Raw genomic sequence first — 15,615 nt, forward strand, 5'->3', positions numbered from 1 at the left:
AACATAAAGCTGCCAGTCCTGTCCCTCCCTGAGCCATGTCTCTGTAATAGTTAGGAGCATGGGACTAGGATAGCGTAGCTATGCTCTGTGATTATCTGCGTTACCTGTCAGGCCTTTCAGATTGAAATAAATGCAGTTTAATTAATCATTCAGTGGTTTGGGCGGCACGGTGGCTCAGTGGTTAGCACTGCTGCCTCACAGCATGAGGATCCCAGGTTCGATTCAAGCCTCTGGCGACTGTCTGTGTGGAGTTTGCACATTCTCCCCGTGTCTGCGTGGGTTTCCTCCGGGTGCTCCGGTTTCCTCTCTCAGTCCGAAGATGTGCAGGTTAGGTGAATTGGCCATGCTAAATTGCCCGTAGTGTTCAGGGATGTGTAGGTTAGGTGCATTAGTCAGAGGAAATGGGTCTGGGTGGGATACTCTTCGGAGGGTTGGTGTGGACTGGTTGGGCCGAAGGGCCTGTTTCCACACTGTAGAGAATCTAATCTACCTTATTCTCTGCTTTGCTCCTGTGTGCCTTGACTATTTGACCACCTCCCTTTCCCAACTGCGCCAGCCTCAGACTGATCCCTTAATCCCCCATCCCTATCCCTCTACTCGTTTAACTGTTCCCCAGTGGCTTGAGCAAACCTTCCTCCCTTCCAGTTCAGGTGCAATCCGTCCTTCTTGTACAGGTCACTTCTACCTCAGAAGAGACTCCAATGTTCCAATAATCCTTCTCCCCTGCACCAGCTCCTCAGCCATGCATTCATCTGTTTTCTCCTCCCATTGCTACCCTCACTAGCTCATAGCGCTGGAAATAATCCCGGTATTACTTCTCTTGGGGATCTCATTTTTTAAATTCCTGCATAATTTCCTATATTCTCTGCTCAGAATCTCATCCTTTTCTCTTCCTATGTTGTTGGTTCCAATGTATTCAATGACCTGCAGATGGTCCCTCTCCCCTTTGAGAATATTCTGCGCACTCTGCCTGGGCGTTATTGCTCAGTAACTTCTGAGACTGTGTTCTCCCACCTGGTTATTAACACTACCTGGGTCTGTCTCACCAAGGTGGCCGGAACCAAGGTGGCCGGGGGATAGGGGCTGGGTTATGAGTGGGCCTGTTCCTCAGCAAAGTGGAGCTCCTTGGGGATTATTGGTATCTTTCAAGGGGCTGGAGGGGGTAACTTACAGATCATTTACTGCCTCACTTAGAAGCAAGATAGAATTGACGGGGCATGTTTGATTTTTGCTTAAAAAGAGGGGGTGGCGTGGTGGTTCAGTGGTGAGCACTGCTGCCTCCCTACTCCAGGGACCCGGGTTCAATTCCAGCCTCGGGTGACTGTCTGTGTGGAGTTTGTACATTCTCCCTGTGTCTGCGTGGGTTTTCTTTGGGTGCTCTGGTTTCCTCCCACAGTCCAAAGATGTGCAGGTCAGGTGAATTGGCCATGCTAAATTGCCCGTAGTGTTCAGGGATGTGTAGGTTCGGTGCATTAGTCAGGGGAAATGTCGAGTAATAGGGGAATGAGTCTGGGTGGGATAGTCTTCAGACGATCGGTGTGGATCTGCTGGGCCGAAGGGCCTGTTTCCACACTATAAGGATTCTATGATTCTCCAAGACATCCTTGATTCTGGCTCCAGGGAGACAACACACCATTCTGATATCTCTTTGCTGGCCACAGAAGTATCTGGCTGTGCCTCTGACTAGCCAGTCCCCTATCCCAATGATCTCTTGGAATCTAGCGTACCCCTTGTTACAGTTGAGCCATTCTCAGAAATCTGGCTGTCAGTGCTACATTCCCCTGAGAGGCCATCACTAAAACAGCATACTTGTTTGAGATGAAGGGTAGCCACAGGAGCTCCTGCACTACCTGTCTCTCCCCCCTACCTTCCCTGGGGGGTAACCCACCTACCTGACTGTATCTGTGGTTTTTCTATCTTCCTGAAAGTGCCAGCCATCACAGCCTGAGCTCCTGTACATTCCACATTGCCTCAAGCTGCTGCTCCAACCTGCCCATGTGATGCAATAGGATTCACAACCAAACATACTTCCTGCAGACACGATCATCAGTAACGTGGAAATTCTCCATCATCTCTTACATTTGACAGAAAGAGCAAATCACTCACTAAAGACTATCTCTGCACTTTAACAATCTACTGACTCAGAATATAACACAGCTATATTCCTCTTATAATTACCTCTTATTATTGCCTCTTATGAAGAAGGGCTCATGCCCGAAACCTCAACTCTCCTGCTCCTTGGATGCTGCCTGACCTGCTGCGCTTTTCCAGCAACACATTTTCAGCTCAGAATATAGCACAGCTTTACTGCTGTAAAAAAAAAAACACTGCTCCAGGCTAACTTAGTACCTATGTTTTATATTTTTACAAACAATTTAATCTAGAGACAGATCTGAATAAATATATTTTAAAAAGCCCTACTCGCCTTAAAGATTTACAAACAGTATATGATAAGACTGAATAAACTGCTGAGCTGTTGCCCTGCTGTGAGGAACTCCCCATATTGAGATTCTCCAAGGTCAGCTGTGAAGTTTGCTCTTTATGTTTCTTAGACGGAGCTCCATGTCCAGAGATATTTGACACAAACAGCAGAGGCAGTTGTCTGTGAAAGTTCACTGCCTGGTCAGACAGCTGTGCAGGTTCACTGATCCTTTTTTTCACCTCCGATGTAGTCCCTGCTCCCTCTCCTGTTTTAAATTACCTTGTTTTGATCTTTCTCCAAAACACCTTGTAAAGCCGTAATTATTGCTGCACAAAATCGAGGAAATCAGCTCCAACTCCGGGAAAGAAACATCATCAAAACAAGAAGCAGCTCTCTCAGCCATGGTTTTCCCTCGTCCTCCGCCTTGGATTACCCAGAATCCACGGCGTTACCTGTCTGTTAACAATTACAATCCACATTAGTATATCATCCTCAAACCCATGTGCATGTTTCAAACAATTACCTCTTACATGGCACTTTTTATCACCGGAGCTGAAAAGGATTCCAGCAATTCCAATGAGTTCAACCTTTCTTCATAAGACAAGCCCCTTCGTTACAGGAACCAGCCAAGTGACCTTGTGTCATGCAGCTTTATTTCAGTTTTCTGAAGGAAATTTGCTTCACTCTACCTATCCCAGCAGATTCAGTGGTGTAAATGTAAGTATTCTTGCAGTTTATTTTACACTAATTGTACCACTTGAGGCATGTTGATATGCACGCTATGCCGTGCAAAGCATAGTTCACTGGAATCTAAGGCTGATTGTAACCCCTGACCCCTCTGAGTGAGGAAAGGGACAGTGAAATGGGGTTCAAGTAGGTCAGCCCAGCTGAAGAGCTTTTTAGCTTTCTTTGCAGTAAAGAGTGGCATGGTGACTCTATGGTTAGCACGGCTACCTCGCAGCGCCAGCGATATGGGTTCAATTCTAGCCTCGGGTAATTGTGTTTGTGTGGAGTTTGCACATTCTCCCTATGTCTACATGGGTTCCCTCCGGGTGCTCCAGTTTCCTCCCACAATCCAAAGATGTGCAGGTCAGGTGGATTGTCCGTGTTGAATTGCCCATAGTGTTCAGGGATGTATAGGTTCGGTGCATTAGTCAGGGGAAATGTAGAGTAATAGGGGAGGGGAATGGGTCTGGGTGGGTTACTCTCTGGAGGATGCTGTGGCCTGTTTGCACATTGAAGGGATTGTATGATTCTGTGGGGCTGAAACCAGCACAGGTTCACTTCAGCAGCGTTTCTGACTGGAAGGTAAGAGGTTCTCAAGAACATAATGGATTTTGAGGGAACTGGGAATTCTCCAGGAAGCAAACAAATAGAGAAAGTGAGAGGGAGAGAGAGAGCCCCATAAGTTTAGCCCAGAGCTTTAATACACACCTCATGTATGTTGATGCTTTTTTTTTCTAATCATCCTGGTCAGAGATGTTATCACACACCTTTGGAGCAGGTGGGGCTTGAACGTGAGCCTCCAGATTCGGGGACGGGACACTACCACTATGCCACAAGCGAGTCTCTTTAATGTGGTATTATTTCTAATATGCACCCAAACATAACTTTTTTTGTCAATTGAGCAACATGTTAACCATTCAGATTGCACTCATTCATTGAAACCCTGAAAATCTAATAACTGCCAAAATACAGGGTCCGACAGGGTCAGTATCTAATGTGGATATTTCTTGCCCCCTGTAGAGTTCTCGGCCATTTTGAGAAGCCTCTGTTTCTGGAGCTGTGTAAACACATGGTCTTCCAGCAGTTCCAACAGGGGGAGTACGTCTTCCGACTGGGTCAGGCAGACAACAGCATCTACGTGGTACAAGATGGCAAACTGGAGCTCAGCCTGATGGGAACTGTACGTTTGCCTCGAAAAAGACACATAAGTGGCTGATCACTATTTTCTGTCAAGTATTAGCTCAACTGGTTTTTAATGTAGTAAATTTTAAAGGAGCTCATTGATTCAAAGCAAACAGAATATCCTTTATATTGAATTGTACTAACGCTGCAATGTTGTAATGATTAGACAGCACCTTGTAGAAATGTGCTTGCTGTGCTCTTGGTTCTGGTCCTAACCGGGGACACTAGGAGTTCGATCAGGAAGGTACTCACCTCCTGCTGCCTTAAATCTTGTGCACCAACTACAAGTCACAAGTGTTCCCCACTCGCCTGCATGGGTGCAGCTTCAATTATACTCGAAGCTCAACACCATCCAAGAGAAAGCTGCTTGATGAATGGGAAAGGCGAGGGGTGATGTGGGGGTTTCCAGGGGGGCTGGTTGAATCTAGGTGTGTCAGAGTGGATGGAACGGGCCATTGAAACAGTAAAACGGGAGTGTGTTGAAGTGGTTAGTGGAGAGTTCAGGCACAGGACTGTATAGAAACAGCAGAGTTTCTTAATAGAGGTTGGGGAAGTAGCGAGTTTGAATGTTTTGATGGGATGGCCAGCATTCGTTGCCTGTCCACAGTTGCCTTGACCTGAGTGGTTTGCCCAAACTGTTTCAGAGCGCAGTAAGAACCAGCCACATTCCTCTGGGTCTGCTGTCACATCCGGCCAAACTGAGTCCGAGCGGCAGATATGAGCCTTTCAACAATTGTTGATGGTCACCATAGACTAGCTTTATAATGCAAGATTTAGTAATAGAGTTTAAGTTCTAGCAGCTGGCATAACTTAAACCATTTAACCAAACCATTAATCTGGGTCTGTGGGCTAATAGGCTGTTGCATTACCAGAACACCATTGTCTCCTCAGTATACTGGTGAAGTCTTGAATAAATATCCCATTTCTGTAATAGAACAATCTCTAATGGCCTCTGTCTGCATCCCTGAGACATATGTAACGCACTTTTTTAAAGGGGGAATGTTTATTTGTAAGATACTCTCAGCTGCAGTACAGAACCTGTTTGTAATCCAGAGGCCTGTCTTTCTGCACAAGGGAGCATTCAAATATGAAGAAAGGTTTCGTTTTTACAGGAGATAAATCCTGGCATTATTGTTAAATTTTATTTTTCTTATGACTTTGGGGGCAAGGATATGATATTGAAGCTGTTTCACCATGAAGGTGTTTATAAAGGTTCATCATCGTTGTGTGGGGTGTGACTATAGAACAGGATTCTCAGCATCCAGATCTCCAGCAGTACCAGAACCATGCAGATATTTTTTGTTTGGATTTTTCTGCAGGATGGAAAGGAGTGTGTTGTGAAGGAGATTTTCCCTGGTGATAGCGTGCATAGTTTGCTGAGCATTCTTGATGTTATCACGGTAAGTGAGTGCGGTTCAGCATGTTTTTTGATTGGCAATTCCTCCCCACTCCCTGTACTTGCTTCTCCACTGTTTGCAAATATCATTGCCTCAAATCCTCAAACTTTGAAAACCTAGCACATCTACTGAAATCCATTGATAAATTCAAATACACTCTCAAATAATTGTGGCTATTAGCTCCAGTTTCTGGGAGTGTCTGGGTTTGTTCTACTGACTTTGTGATCCACACTCAGATTTGCAGTTTGAGTGGTAATCCTTGCAGGGATTGTCTGCGGGAGTGCCGTGCGTTATTAAATGAGGGATGGAAATAATTCTGGGTGCTTTTGAATTATACCAGGGTCACCAACGACCGTACAAGACGGTATCGGCTCGAGCAGCTGAAGAATCGACTGTGCTTTGTTTACCAGTGGAGGCATTCCAGACTATATTTGAGAAGTATCCTGAAAGCCTGGTCAGAGTAGTACAGGTGAGAGCTTTGGCTGAGCAAAAATTCATTCCTTTTCTGCAAAAATAAATAGGTGTATGCCCTCACTGAGCATGATTAACGTCTATAGGCACTGCTGAGGCCAGTTGTTTTGGAGTAGGGAGTTTATATTTCGGACTCTTCTAGAAACCAAGCATGTGCTCCTTAATCCTGAACTTAACAGGGAATGGACTTGGCAAGAATATTGTTGCAAAGTTAGGAAAATAAAACTGTTTCTATACATTTACATATGTAATATGTGTTGTGTTTTCTACAAATTCTGTTTGATTCAATCTGGTAAACTTTAAGGTGTGTTGTACGGAATTGAGAGAATGATGGTCAAAGCTGTGGAAGACAGGTAGGAGTAGGAAAGTAGTAACAATGAGGGTTTAGGGCATGGATTCCATTAGGTAGGTATGCACTGAATGGGGAGGTAGGATCCATTTTTCTCTCAGCTATGCACAAAATTTATTAACAACTTAGATGATGGGATAGAAAGCGACATGTCTAAATTTGCTGATGACACAAAGGCAGGCAATGTTGGTTAGCAGTGCAGACAGAAGCAAATGATAATGAAATTACATGGAGACCTTGATAGATGAAGACACTGAGCAAAGATGCAATCATCTACTTTGGAAATGAAAAGGATAGAACAAAATACTTTCTAAATGGTGAAAGACTATAAACAGCGGAGGTATGTAGATCATTAAACTGTTGTGAACAGATGCAGACATAAACACAGATGTTGCTGGAAAAGCTCAGCAAGTCTGGCAGCATCTGAGACAAATAAACCAAGGTTCGTAGAATGTTGGTCTTGTATCATAGAGTGTGGAAGCAGGCAATTCAACCTATTGATGCTCCAAAGAGCATTCCAACCCCCCCCCCCCCCCCCCAACTTGATCCTTCTAACCTTGCATTTCCCATGGCTAATCCACATAGCCTGCACATCCCTATATACTATGGGCAATTTTCCAATGCCACGCCACCGACCTGCACATCCTTGGACTGTAAGAGGAAACAGGGACACAGGGAGAAGATGTAAACTCCACACAGACTGTCACACCCAATGGTGGATTCGAACCTGGGTCCATGGCACTATGAGGCAGCAATGCTAACCACTGAGCCACCTAGAGGCTTGGCAGTATGCTTCAGATCTTACAGTGCCCTGGTCAGGTTGTACCTGGAGTATTAAGAGGCTTCCATAAACAAACTAGGATTGTGTTCCCCTGGACTTCACTCACAATATTGAAGCTATTAAGGGGAACAGATGAGGAAGATGGAAAGAAATCTATTTTTGCTGTTTGGATGGGTCTCAGACTAAGGGAGGATGGTCTTTCAGACGTGAAGTTTAAAATTGTTTGAGATCAGTAGAACCTTAGAATAAATATGCAAACAGCAATTGGTGAAAGCTCAAGTGTTATTTGTCAGATATTGGTTATTCCAAAGGGTCTGGGGCTTTGGCTGATAAATGGAGTTAGTTTGCAGAAAGCCCATCAATATTGGAACAGGCTTGAAACACTGAATGGATTCATCTCTTTACGAGACTTTGAAGGCATCAGACCGTTTTGATAGGAAAGATGATTACATTCACTGTATTGAAATGAACTATTTCACTTTCATTGAGCAATATGGTAAGTTGTTCATTGCCTGTCTAATTTATCAGATTGAATATGTTGAATTGAAGTTTCTCAGCCAGATTAGAAGAGTGTCCTTTTAATGATTCCTATACAGTTGCATTGTTTCTTGCCTAAGTGCAGTACCTATTACCGGAGTGCCAGTTTGGAATAGTTATGGGCCAATATGTGTGTTACTGAAATATTGACTCTTGCTTTAACACACAGAAACAATACGGCAGCAAAAGTGAGGTCTGAAAGTCCCTGGAACACATTGCGTGCCTTTGATCTGCATCTGTGATTTTATCAGGATATAGTGTGATGGCCACAGCAGCCACTTGCACAGCCACATCCTTTGCTTTTTTTTCCCACACATTTGAGATCAATCAGGAGCAACATCTGAGCCGTATTACAAAAAAAATGAAACTAAGTATAGCTGAAAATAAACATAGTGTCTAACAGTATGCAGGATTTTGCAATTGGACTGTATTTGTGAGATAATCCCGAGTGTGTGAAGAATTACACTGATTGGTCATTTGGGTTGAGTGTGGCACACTTGCATGTATTGGAAGCTACATGGTATAGCATGGGGCCCTGTTTACACATAGAAAGAGGTGTTTGCACCCTCTGGGCCTGTTTGAACTCAACAAAAAGGTGACAGGCATTAATTGAGTGCAAGACAAAGGGCTTTGACTAAAAGGTTTCTTTCAGCGAAATTCCAGTTTCATACTCCCGAATGTGTTTTATGATGGTTAATTAAACCAAAGGCACCCAGACCCTGCTGAATTATTTTTATATCTTTCCCAGATTATCATGGTGCGGCTACAGAGAGTGACATTCGTGGCTCTGCATAACTACCTCGGCCTGACCAATGAACTCTTCATTCAGGTGACTCTTTCATCATTGTCTCTGCTCGAGAACCTGGAGGTTCTCCAGGAGTTCTCTCAATCTCCTGTTGTGACCTTGTCAGAACCCCTGGTGCAAAAATGCCATCTCTGATTCTTTGCACTTTTACGTTAGAGTTCAAGGTTCCCCCTGCCCACAGGAAACTCAGTTGGTGTAAGGAAATCTTACAGCTTCTTTTGTTGAGTGAAAGTAAGCTTCACCTGATTACACGATTCAAAGGGCCAAGATTCCTTTTGCAGCATAATGCAGATGGGATGGCAGTTCCAGTCATGCTGCTGGGCTGCCGTATGTGGAACCGGAGGGTGGGTGCATGGGGCACATAAGCAGAGTGCTGTCTGTTCTGGCAGCGCCAGTGTGATTGCAGTGGAACTCTGTAGGAGGTATGCTGCAAAGTTGCATTGGATCTGTGAATTTTGTTTACTTAGCAAAATGGATTTATACCCAAATGTGTCAAAGTTGCACAGCACCTAAATCGTCCATCCTAGCCCACCCTGTGCACAGGGTCTGGCATTAACCTTCAATCAAAAGTGAAGTGTCAAACAAATGAGGAATGAGTGGGACGTCTTGTAGACTGTTGGCAGTGAGAGAAGAGTGGAAGGTGCTATTGGGAAGCAGTAACAGTTACATTTGCCAGCATTACACAGTAGAATTTCAAAATGTAGAGAGCTGATGTTTCTGTCATCTCTGTTCCTCATGATGAGCTCCTGAATGAAAGCTCTGTTCTGACCCACAGTGAATACAAAGTTCTGAAGGACTGTCTCTGAAGATGTGGAATGGCTGATTTGCGTGGGGTGGAGTTTGGGGAGGGGTGGTGGGGATGTGAGGGGGGTGGGGGGTGGTATTCTGCAAGCTGATGGTTAGAGGTTTTCCAGGAGTGATTGTGGTGAGTGGAGGCAGCCCCTGTTCTGTCCTCAGTGAAAATGAAGGCAGTTGGCATGTCTTTTTCTCTTTCTCTGTGAACTGCTTCCCACTCGGTCATTAATTTTCTGTACCTGGACGTCCACCTGCTTCTTGGCATTGGTTTTTATTTGTTTGTGAGTACTCATCATCCAGGAGGGTTGATGTAAAATCATTTTGTTCAGAAGTGAATTGTAATTGATGGAGATAGACTGATAGAAAATGGCTGGACATGTTTTGATTCCATGATGGTGAGTGGTTGAGTTCAGCATCCATGTGAACAAAGTAAATAATCCTACACCTCCTCACATTTCAGGAACTTGATAACTAGCACAACAGTAATCTGCCAAATTGCTGATGAGATAATGACCTAGTAAGACATTAGAGTGTGACTACTCTCTGACAGCCCATTTAGTGATAAGCACCAATGACCCAGGATATGTTTCCACTCTGTGGAAGAACTGGGCTTCATCTGGAGAGCAGCAATTAGTAGATTCCTATGTGGGAATGTGAACAATATGGGCAGTTAGTGATTGCAAATTCTACTCCGGGCACCCTTTCCTTTGGAGTGTGATCACCTAAGGGTGTGACGTGGCAGGTCTAATTTAATAACTTGGTGACTGGCCTACAGACAGCCTGTATGTGTAAAAGGATTTGCTTCTCTAACACGGACGGTGAGCATGTCCTTTGTTCAATGTCAGGAGAGCCAGCCATCACGCCTGATTCCCCAACCAAGCTGTACCACCCGGACCAGCCCTGTGCGACACCGCCGCTTCATCAGTGTGTCAGTAGCTGACGATCAGAAGGATACAGCTGGGAAGATGGTTCTTGACCCAGGTAGGCTGGATGTTGGTTCAAAACAGCAACAGTTGGATTGTTGTGGTGATTGGTTATTATTGTGTGGGCAGTCTGTTTGAATCACTTGGTTTTGCCAATGTTAGGGGAGGTGGTGGTTTCCTGGTTATGATGCTGTTGTATTAATCCAGATAGCATAGTGGTCATGGATTCAAGCCCCACCACAGCAGTTGGTGCAGTTTAAATTCATTTAGTTTCTTAAAAAGAAAACCCTGGAACTGAACATTAGTAGGAGAAAGTAAGGACTGCAGATGCTGGAGATCAGAGCTGAAAATGTGTTGCTGGAAAAGCACAGCAGGTCAGGCAGCATCCAAGGAGCAGGAGAGTCGACGTTTCGGACATGAGCCCTTCTTCAGGAATGAGGAAAGTGTGTCCAGCAGGCTAAGATAAAAGGTAGGGAGGAGGGACTTGGGGGAGGGGTGTTGGAAATGCGATAGGTGGAAGGAGGTCAAGGTGAGGGTGATAGGCCAGAGTGGGGGTGGAGAGGTCAGGAAGAAGATTGCAGGTTAGGAAGGTGGTGCTGAGTTCGAGGGTTGGGACTGAGACAAGGTGGGGGGAGGGGAAATGAGGAAACTGGAGAAATCTGAGTTCATCCCTTGTGGTTGGAGGGTTCCTAGGCAGAAGATGAGGCGCTCTTCCTCCAACCGTCGTGTTGCTATGGTCTGGCGATGGAGGAGTCCAAGGACCTGCATGTCCTTGGTGTAGTGGGAGGGGGAGTTGAAGTGTTGAGCCACGGGGTGGTTGGGTTGGTTGGTCCGGGTGTCCCAGAGGTGTTCTCTGAAACGTTCCGCAAGTAGGCGGCCTGTTTCCCCAATATACAGGAGGCCACATCGGGTGCAGCGGATGCAATAGATGATGTGTGTGGAGGTACAGGTGAACTTGTGACAGATATGGAAGGATCCCTTGGGGCCTTGGAGGGAAGTGAGTGTGGAGGTGTGGGCGCAAGTTTTACATTTCCTGCAGTTGCAGGGGAAGGTGCCGGGAGTGGAGGTTGGGTTGGTGGGGGGTGTGGACCTGACGAGGGAGTCACGGAGGGAGTGGTCTTTTCGGAACGCTGATAGGGGAGACAAAGGAGGCGCGGTAGTAGTTTGGCGCACCAACCTTTACACCGCTGAGGCTTAACTGCCCTCTCAAATAGCTGAGCATGACACCAACCTCAATAGGGGAGGGATAACAAGTTTTGGTCTTTCCAGTGAGGCTCACACTCCATGAAAGAATAAACAAGACAGTGTTTCCCATACCTGTTCAGTCTTTCCATAGACCTATGTCGAACATAAGGTGTAGGAGAAGGTTCTTGAATGCATTGTTACTTCCCCAAACTTATTCCCATCTTTCCCAGAGCTCTCAGTTTCAGTCCTTGTGATCAGGATTTTTGCTATATGCAAGTCACTGAAAGAAACTTGAGGTGTAGTTGTAGCAAGACCTTTTCTCTATTCTATTATGGGATGAAGATGTCATCAGCTGGAACAGTATTCATTGCCTGTCACTGGTTGCCCTTGAGGTGATGACAGCTAGCTGCCGACATGAAGTGCTGCATTCTGAGTCCTTTCTCTGTTTCTACGCTCTCCTCTTCCTCGCTATGAAGGCCAGCGTTCCATTTGCCTTTCTAAATGCTTCCTGTTTCATTTCTGGTGATGCACAGCTTCCCATATTGTAGCATTCTTCCTCCTTCTAATTAATTTGCTTTTGTAGTCTTAACAACCAAGTAGGCAGCTTCATGGGATGGCACAGTGGCTCAGTGGTTAGCACTGCTGCCTCACAGCGCCAAGGACTCTGGTTCAATTCTAGCGCCGAGCAACTGTCTGTATGGAGTTTGCATATTCTTCCCATGTCTGTGTGGGTTTCCTCCAGGTGTCCTGGTTTCTTCCCACAGTCCAGAGGTGTGCAGGTTAGGTGAATTGGCCATGCTAAATTGTCCATAGTGTTCTGGGATGTGTAGGTTAGGTGCATTAGTCAGGGGGAAGTGTAGAGTAATAGGAGAAATGAGTCTGGGTGGGATACTCTTTAGAGAATTGGTGTGGACCTGTTGGGTTGAAGGGCCTGTTTCCACACTGTAGGGATTCTATGAAATTCTATGTTCCCCCATATTATACTCCAATTTTACCTGCGCACTTAATCTGCCCATAACCATCTGTGTCCACCTCACAACTTGCTTTCCCACTTGGTATATTCAGCAAGTCTGACTAGAATGTACTCAACTGTTTTTTTTCCATGTCATCACTTATGACTGAGTAGTTAAGGCACCAGCACTTTAGATGCATATATTTAAGGAGACTGTACTTCCCACTGGTTGGTTCGCAGACACTGCATCTGAAGTATAGAAGCAGTATTGTTAGACTGAGGATTATCATTCTGATTTGCCTAATTATTGTGACATTCACAGTGCCAAGGAGTATTTGCATCAACAGTCCCATTTATAGAATTTCCTTTCCATATATTTGCATAGCCTTCTATTACTGCACAGTCAGGCTGGTTGTTTGGAGCTCAGCAGGAGAATTCTAACCCCTATTTATTTGATGCTAGACACACTTTGGCTGTAATTACTGCATTTATGTGCTTTTCAGATTTTCAGCTGGAATAGATTTATGGCTGACTAATAAGTCAGAAAATAACTATATTTACACACAAGTGAGCTCCACCTTCTCAGTGTCTTCAGTGCACTGGCTTTTTCAGGCAACAGATGGAGTTGCCTGAAAAACTTGTGGAGAGCGTGCAGTTCTTTTCTTCCACGGTTTTCATGACACTGATTTAATGATGTTAATGATCTAGAGATGAAGCATCGTTAAGTTTGCAGACAAGATGAAAATTGATAGTGTCGTAAATCACAAGGTGAAAAACCTTCAGCTACAGAATGATGTGGATGGGCTGGTCTGACAAGTCAAACAGTGACAAAAGGAATTTAATCCTGAAAAGTGTGTGGTGTTGCATTTTGGGAGATTACACAAGGCAGGAGAGTAGGATGGTAGGATCCTGGGTAGTATGGAAGATCAGAGGGAACTTGGTGTGCAGGAAGGCTGCAGGACAGAAGGATAAAGTGGTTAAGAAGGAATATGGGATGTTTGCCTTTAAGTTGGAACATTGAATACAAGAGCAATGAGATTATGATGGAGTTGAAGGTAGCATTAGTTAGACCACAGCTGGAGTATTGTGTGCAGTTCAGGCCACTACACCATGGGAAAGGATGTGATTTGTACTGAAGGAAGGGTGGCAGAGGAGATTCACCAGGATATTACCAGGACCAGTACAGCTATGAAGAGTGGCTGGATAGGCTAAGGGGGTACCTGATTGAGGTCTGTAAAGCTGAGGGGCATAGTTAGGATAACAAAGAGAGAAACATTGAGACAAGTAAAGGATTCAGTAACTAGAGGGCATACATTTAAGGTAAGGAGCAGAAGATTTTGAGAGGATTTGAGGAACTTTTATTTAACCAGAGAGTGGTGGGTTTCTGGTACTCTGCTCGAAAGGGTTGTCAAAACCGTGACCTTCAAGACATCGAAGTATTTAGATGAACTGTTGAAATGCTCATGTAAGGCCATGGACCAAGTGCTAGGAAATGCGATAAGAATACTTGGATGTTTGATGACCGGCTTGGACACAATGAGCTGAAAAGCCTTTCTTCCATGCTGTACTATGTCCAACTGTAGCTACCTAATACAACAATATGGAGCACTGGTTCAGTGGTTGCTGGCAGAATGTTCTGGGCATTGTACTTTGGAAATAATGTGAAGGTGTAAGCAAAAGTGCTGCAAGATTCCCAAGAATAGTTGAAGGGATGAAGAACAATAGTTTATATGGATAGATTGGAGAAGCTGGGACTGTTCATTCGTGACAAGCAGTTTGAGAGGAGGCTTGATTGACCTGTTTCCGTTGATGGGAGGATACAGAACGAGAGGACATGGATTTAAGGTAACTGGCATAAGAAGCAACCGAGCTGGAGGAACATTGTCACACACTGATTCAGACCTGGAGTGCATTGGCTCTGTGTGCGGTGGGGGCAGGTTCAGTCCAGGTATTCAAGAGGGAATTGGATTGTTTTCTGAAAGTAATATGCAGGACTACAGAAAGACTTGAGAAGAACAGCCCTATGTAAATCACTGCCACGGAGAGCACCAATGAAAGACACAACAAATGACCTCCTTCCCTGCTGTAACAATTCTACAATTCTGTGGTAGCCTCCCCCTGCCCTCCGCCCCATGGCATTGCTCATAGTTAAGCTCAGATGGAAGCTCTTTGTGAGACTTGGCTTCTGTCTTAGCCTCATACTGTCTTGAAATTCATCCTTGTTCACCACCTCCTTCATTTATGAAGACCAAGAGTCCACAGACCTGCTTCTCTCTTTGCCTCTTGTTCCCTCATGGACTTTAACTGGTTTTGAGATGAGAACTACAAACTAAACCTAGTGCGACTTAACTCAGACTCGAGTCCCCTAGTTTCACTACCGTTCTCAGCTAAACTCTCTTCAGTCCTATTCTGTCAGTTGTGACCAACACGCGCTGCTGTGAATCACTTGACACCGTTAAAAATCCCGTGATACCAGTTATCTGACAAAGGAGCAACATTCCGAAAGCTTGTACTTTCACATAAACCTGTTGGATTATACCCTGGTGTCACGTGATTTTTAACTTTGTCCAGCCCAGTCCAACAATGGCACCTCCACATCGTGAATCAGAAGGGTCAGGTCCCACTCTAACTCATTAGCAGAACAGTCTAGTGCAGTATTGAGGGAGTGGTTTGTTATCTGCGATGATGTCTTCCTGATGTGATGCTAAACTGTGACCCTGTGAATCACCCCAAGTAAATCTGTTGTATCCTGGTACACCTCTGTCTGTCATGCATTCCTGAAGGCCCCTTTCCTACCTACTCCAGTTGAACTTTGTCACTAAAATCCCTCATCCCTGGAGCCATTCTAGTAAATCTCCTGTGCACCCTCTCAGGGAGCATAAACCCGACCTAAATTGGAGTGACAAAAGCTGGCTACATTCCTCTGGTTGTGATTCACCAGAGCTATACAAATGTCCAGCATAGCTTTCCTGCTTTTGTACTCAATAGCCTATTTGTGGATAGTGAATGAATTTATGTAGTTTGTTACCCCTTCTCTCATCACCTTGTGCTATCTTTAAAGATTAACGCAGTTACTCCAAGGTCCTTCTG

General features: G+C 44.9%; 1 protein-coding gene across 5 annotated transcripts in view; it reads left to right on the plus strand.

The window, feature by feature from the left end:
* Positions 1 to 15,615, plus strand: part of pnpla6 (patatin-like phospholipase domain containing 6) — a 202,565-nt gene that overhangs the window by 64,485 nt on the left and 122,465 nt on the right. For all 5 annotated transcript variants that reach the window (XM_060855275.1, XM_060855277.1, XM_060855276.1 and 2 more), the window contains 5 exons: positions 4,169 to 4,328; positions 5,650 to 5,730; positions 6,068 to 6,196; positions 8,614 to 8,694; positions 10,311 to 10,446. In XM_060855275.1, the coding sequence (XP_060711258.1) occupies positions 4,169 to 4,328; positions 5,650 to 5,730; positions 6,068 to 6,196; positions 8,614 to 8,694; positions 10,311 to 10,446 (587 nt within the window). The remainder of the gene's footprint in view (positions 1 to 4,168; positions 4,329 to 5,649; positions 5,731 to 6,067; positions 6,197 to 8,613; positions 8,695 to 10,310; positions 10,447 to 15,615) is intronic.

The sequence above is a fragment of the Hemiscyllium ocellatum genome, chromosome 45 (assembly GCF_020745735.1).
Source record: "Hemiscyllium ocellatum isolate sHemOce1 chromosome 45, sHemOce1.pat.X.cur, whole genome shotgun sequence".
Taxonomy (NCBI): Eukaryota; Metazoa; Chordata; class Chondrichthyes; order Orectolobiformes; family Hemiscylliidae; genus Hemiscyllium; species Hemiscyllium ocellatum.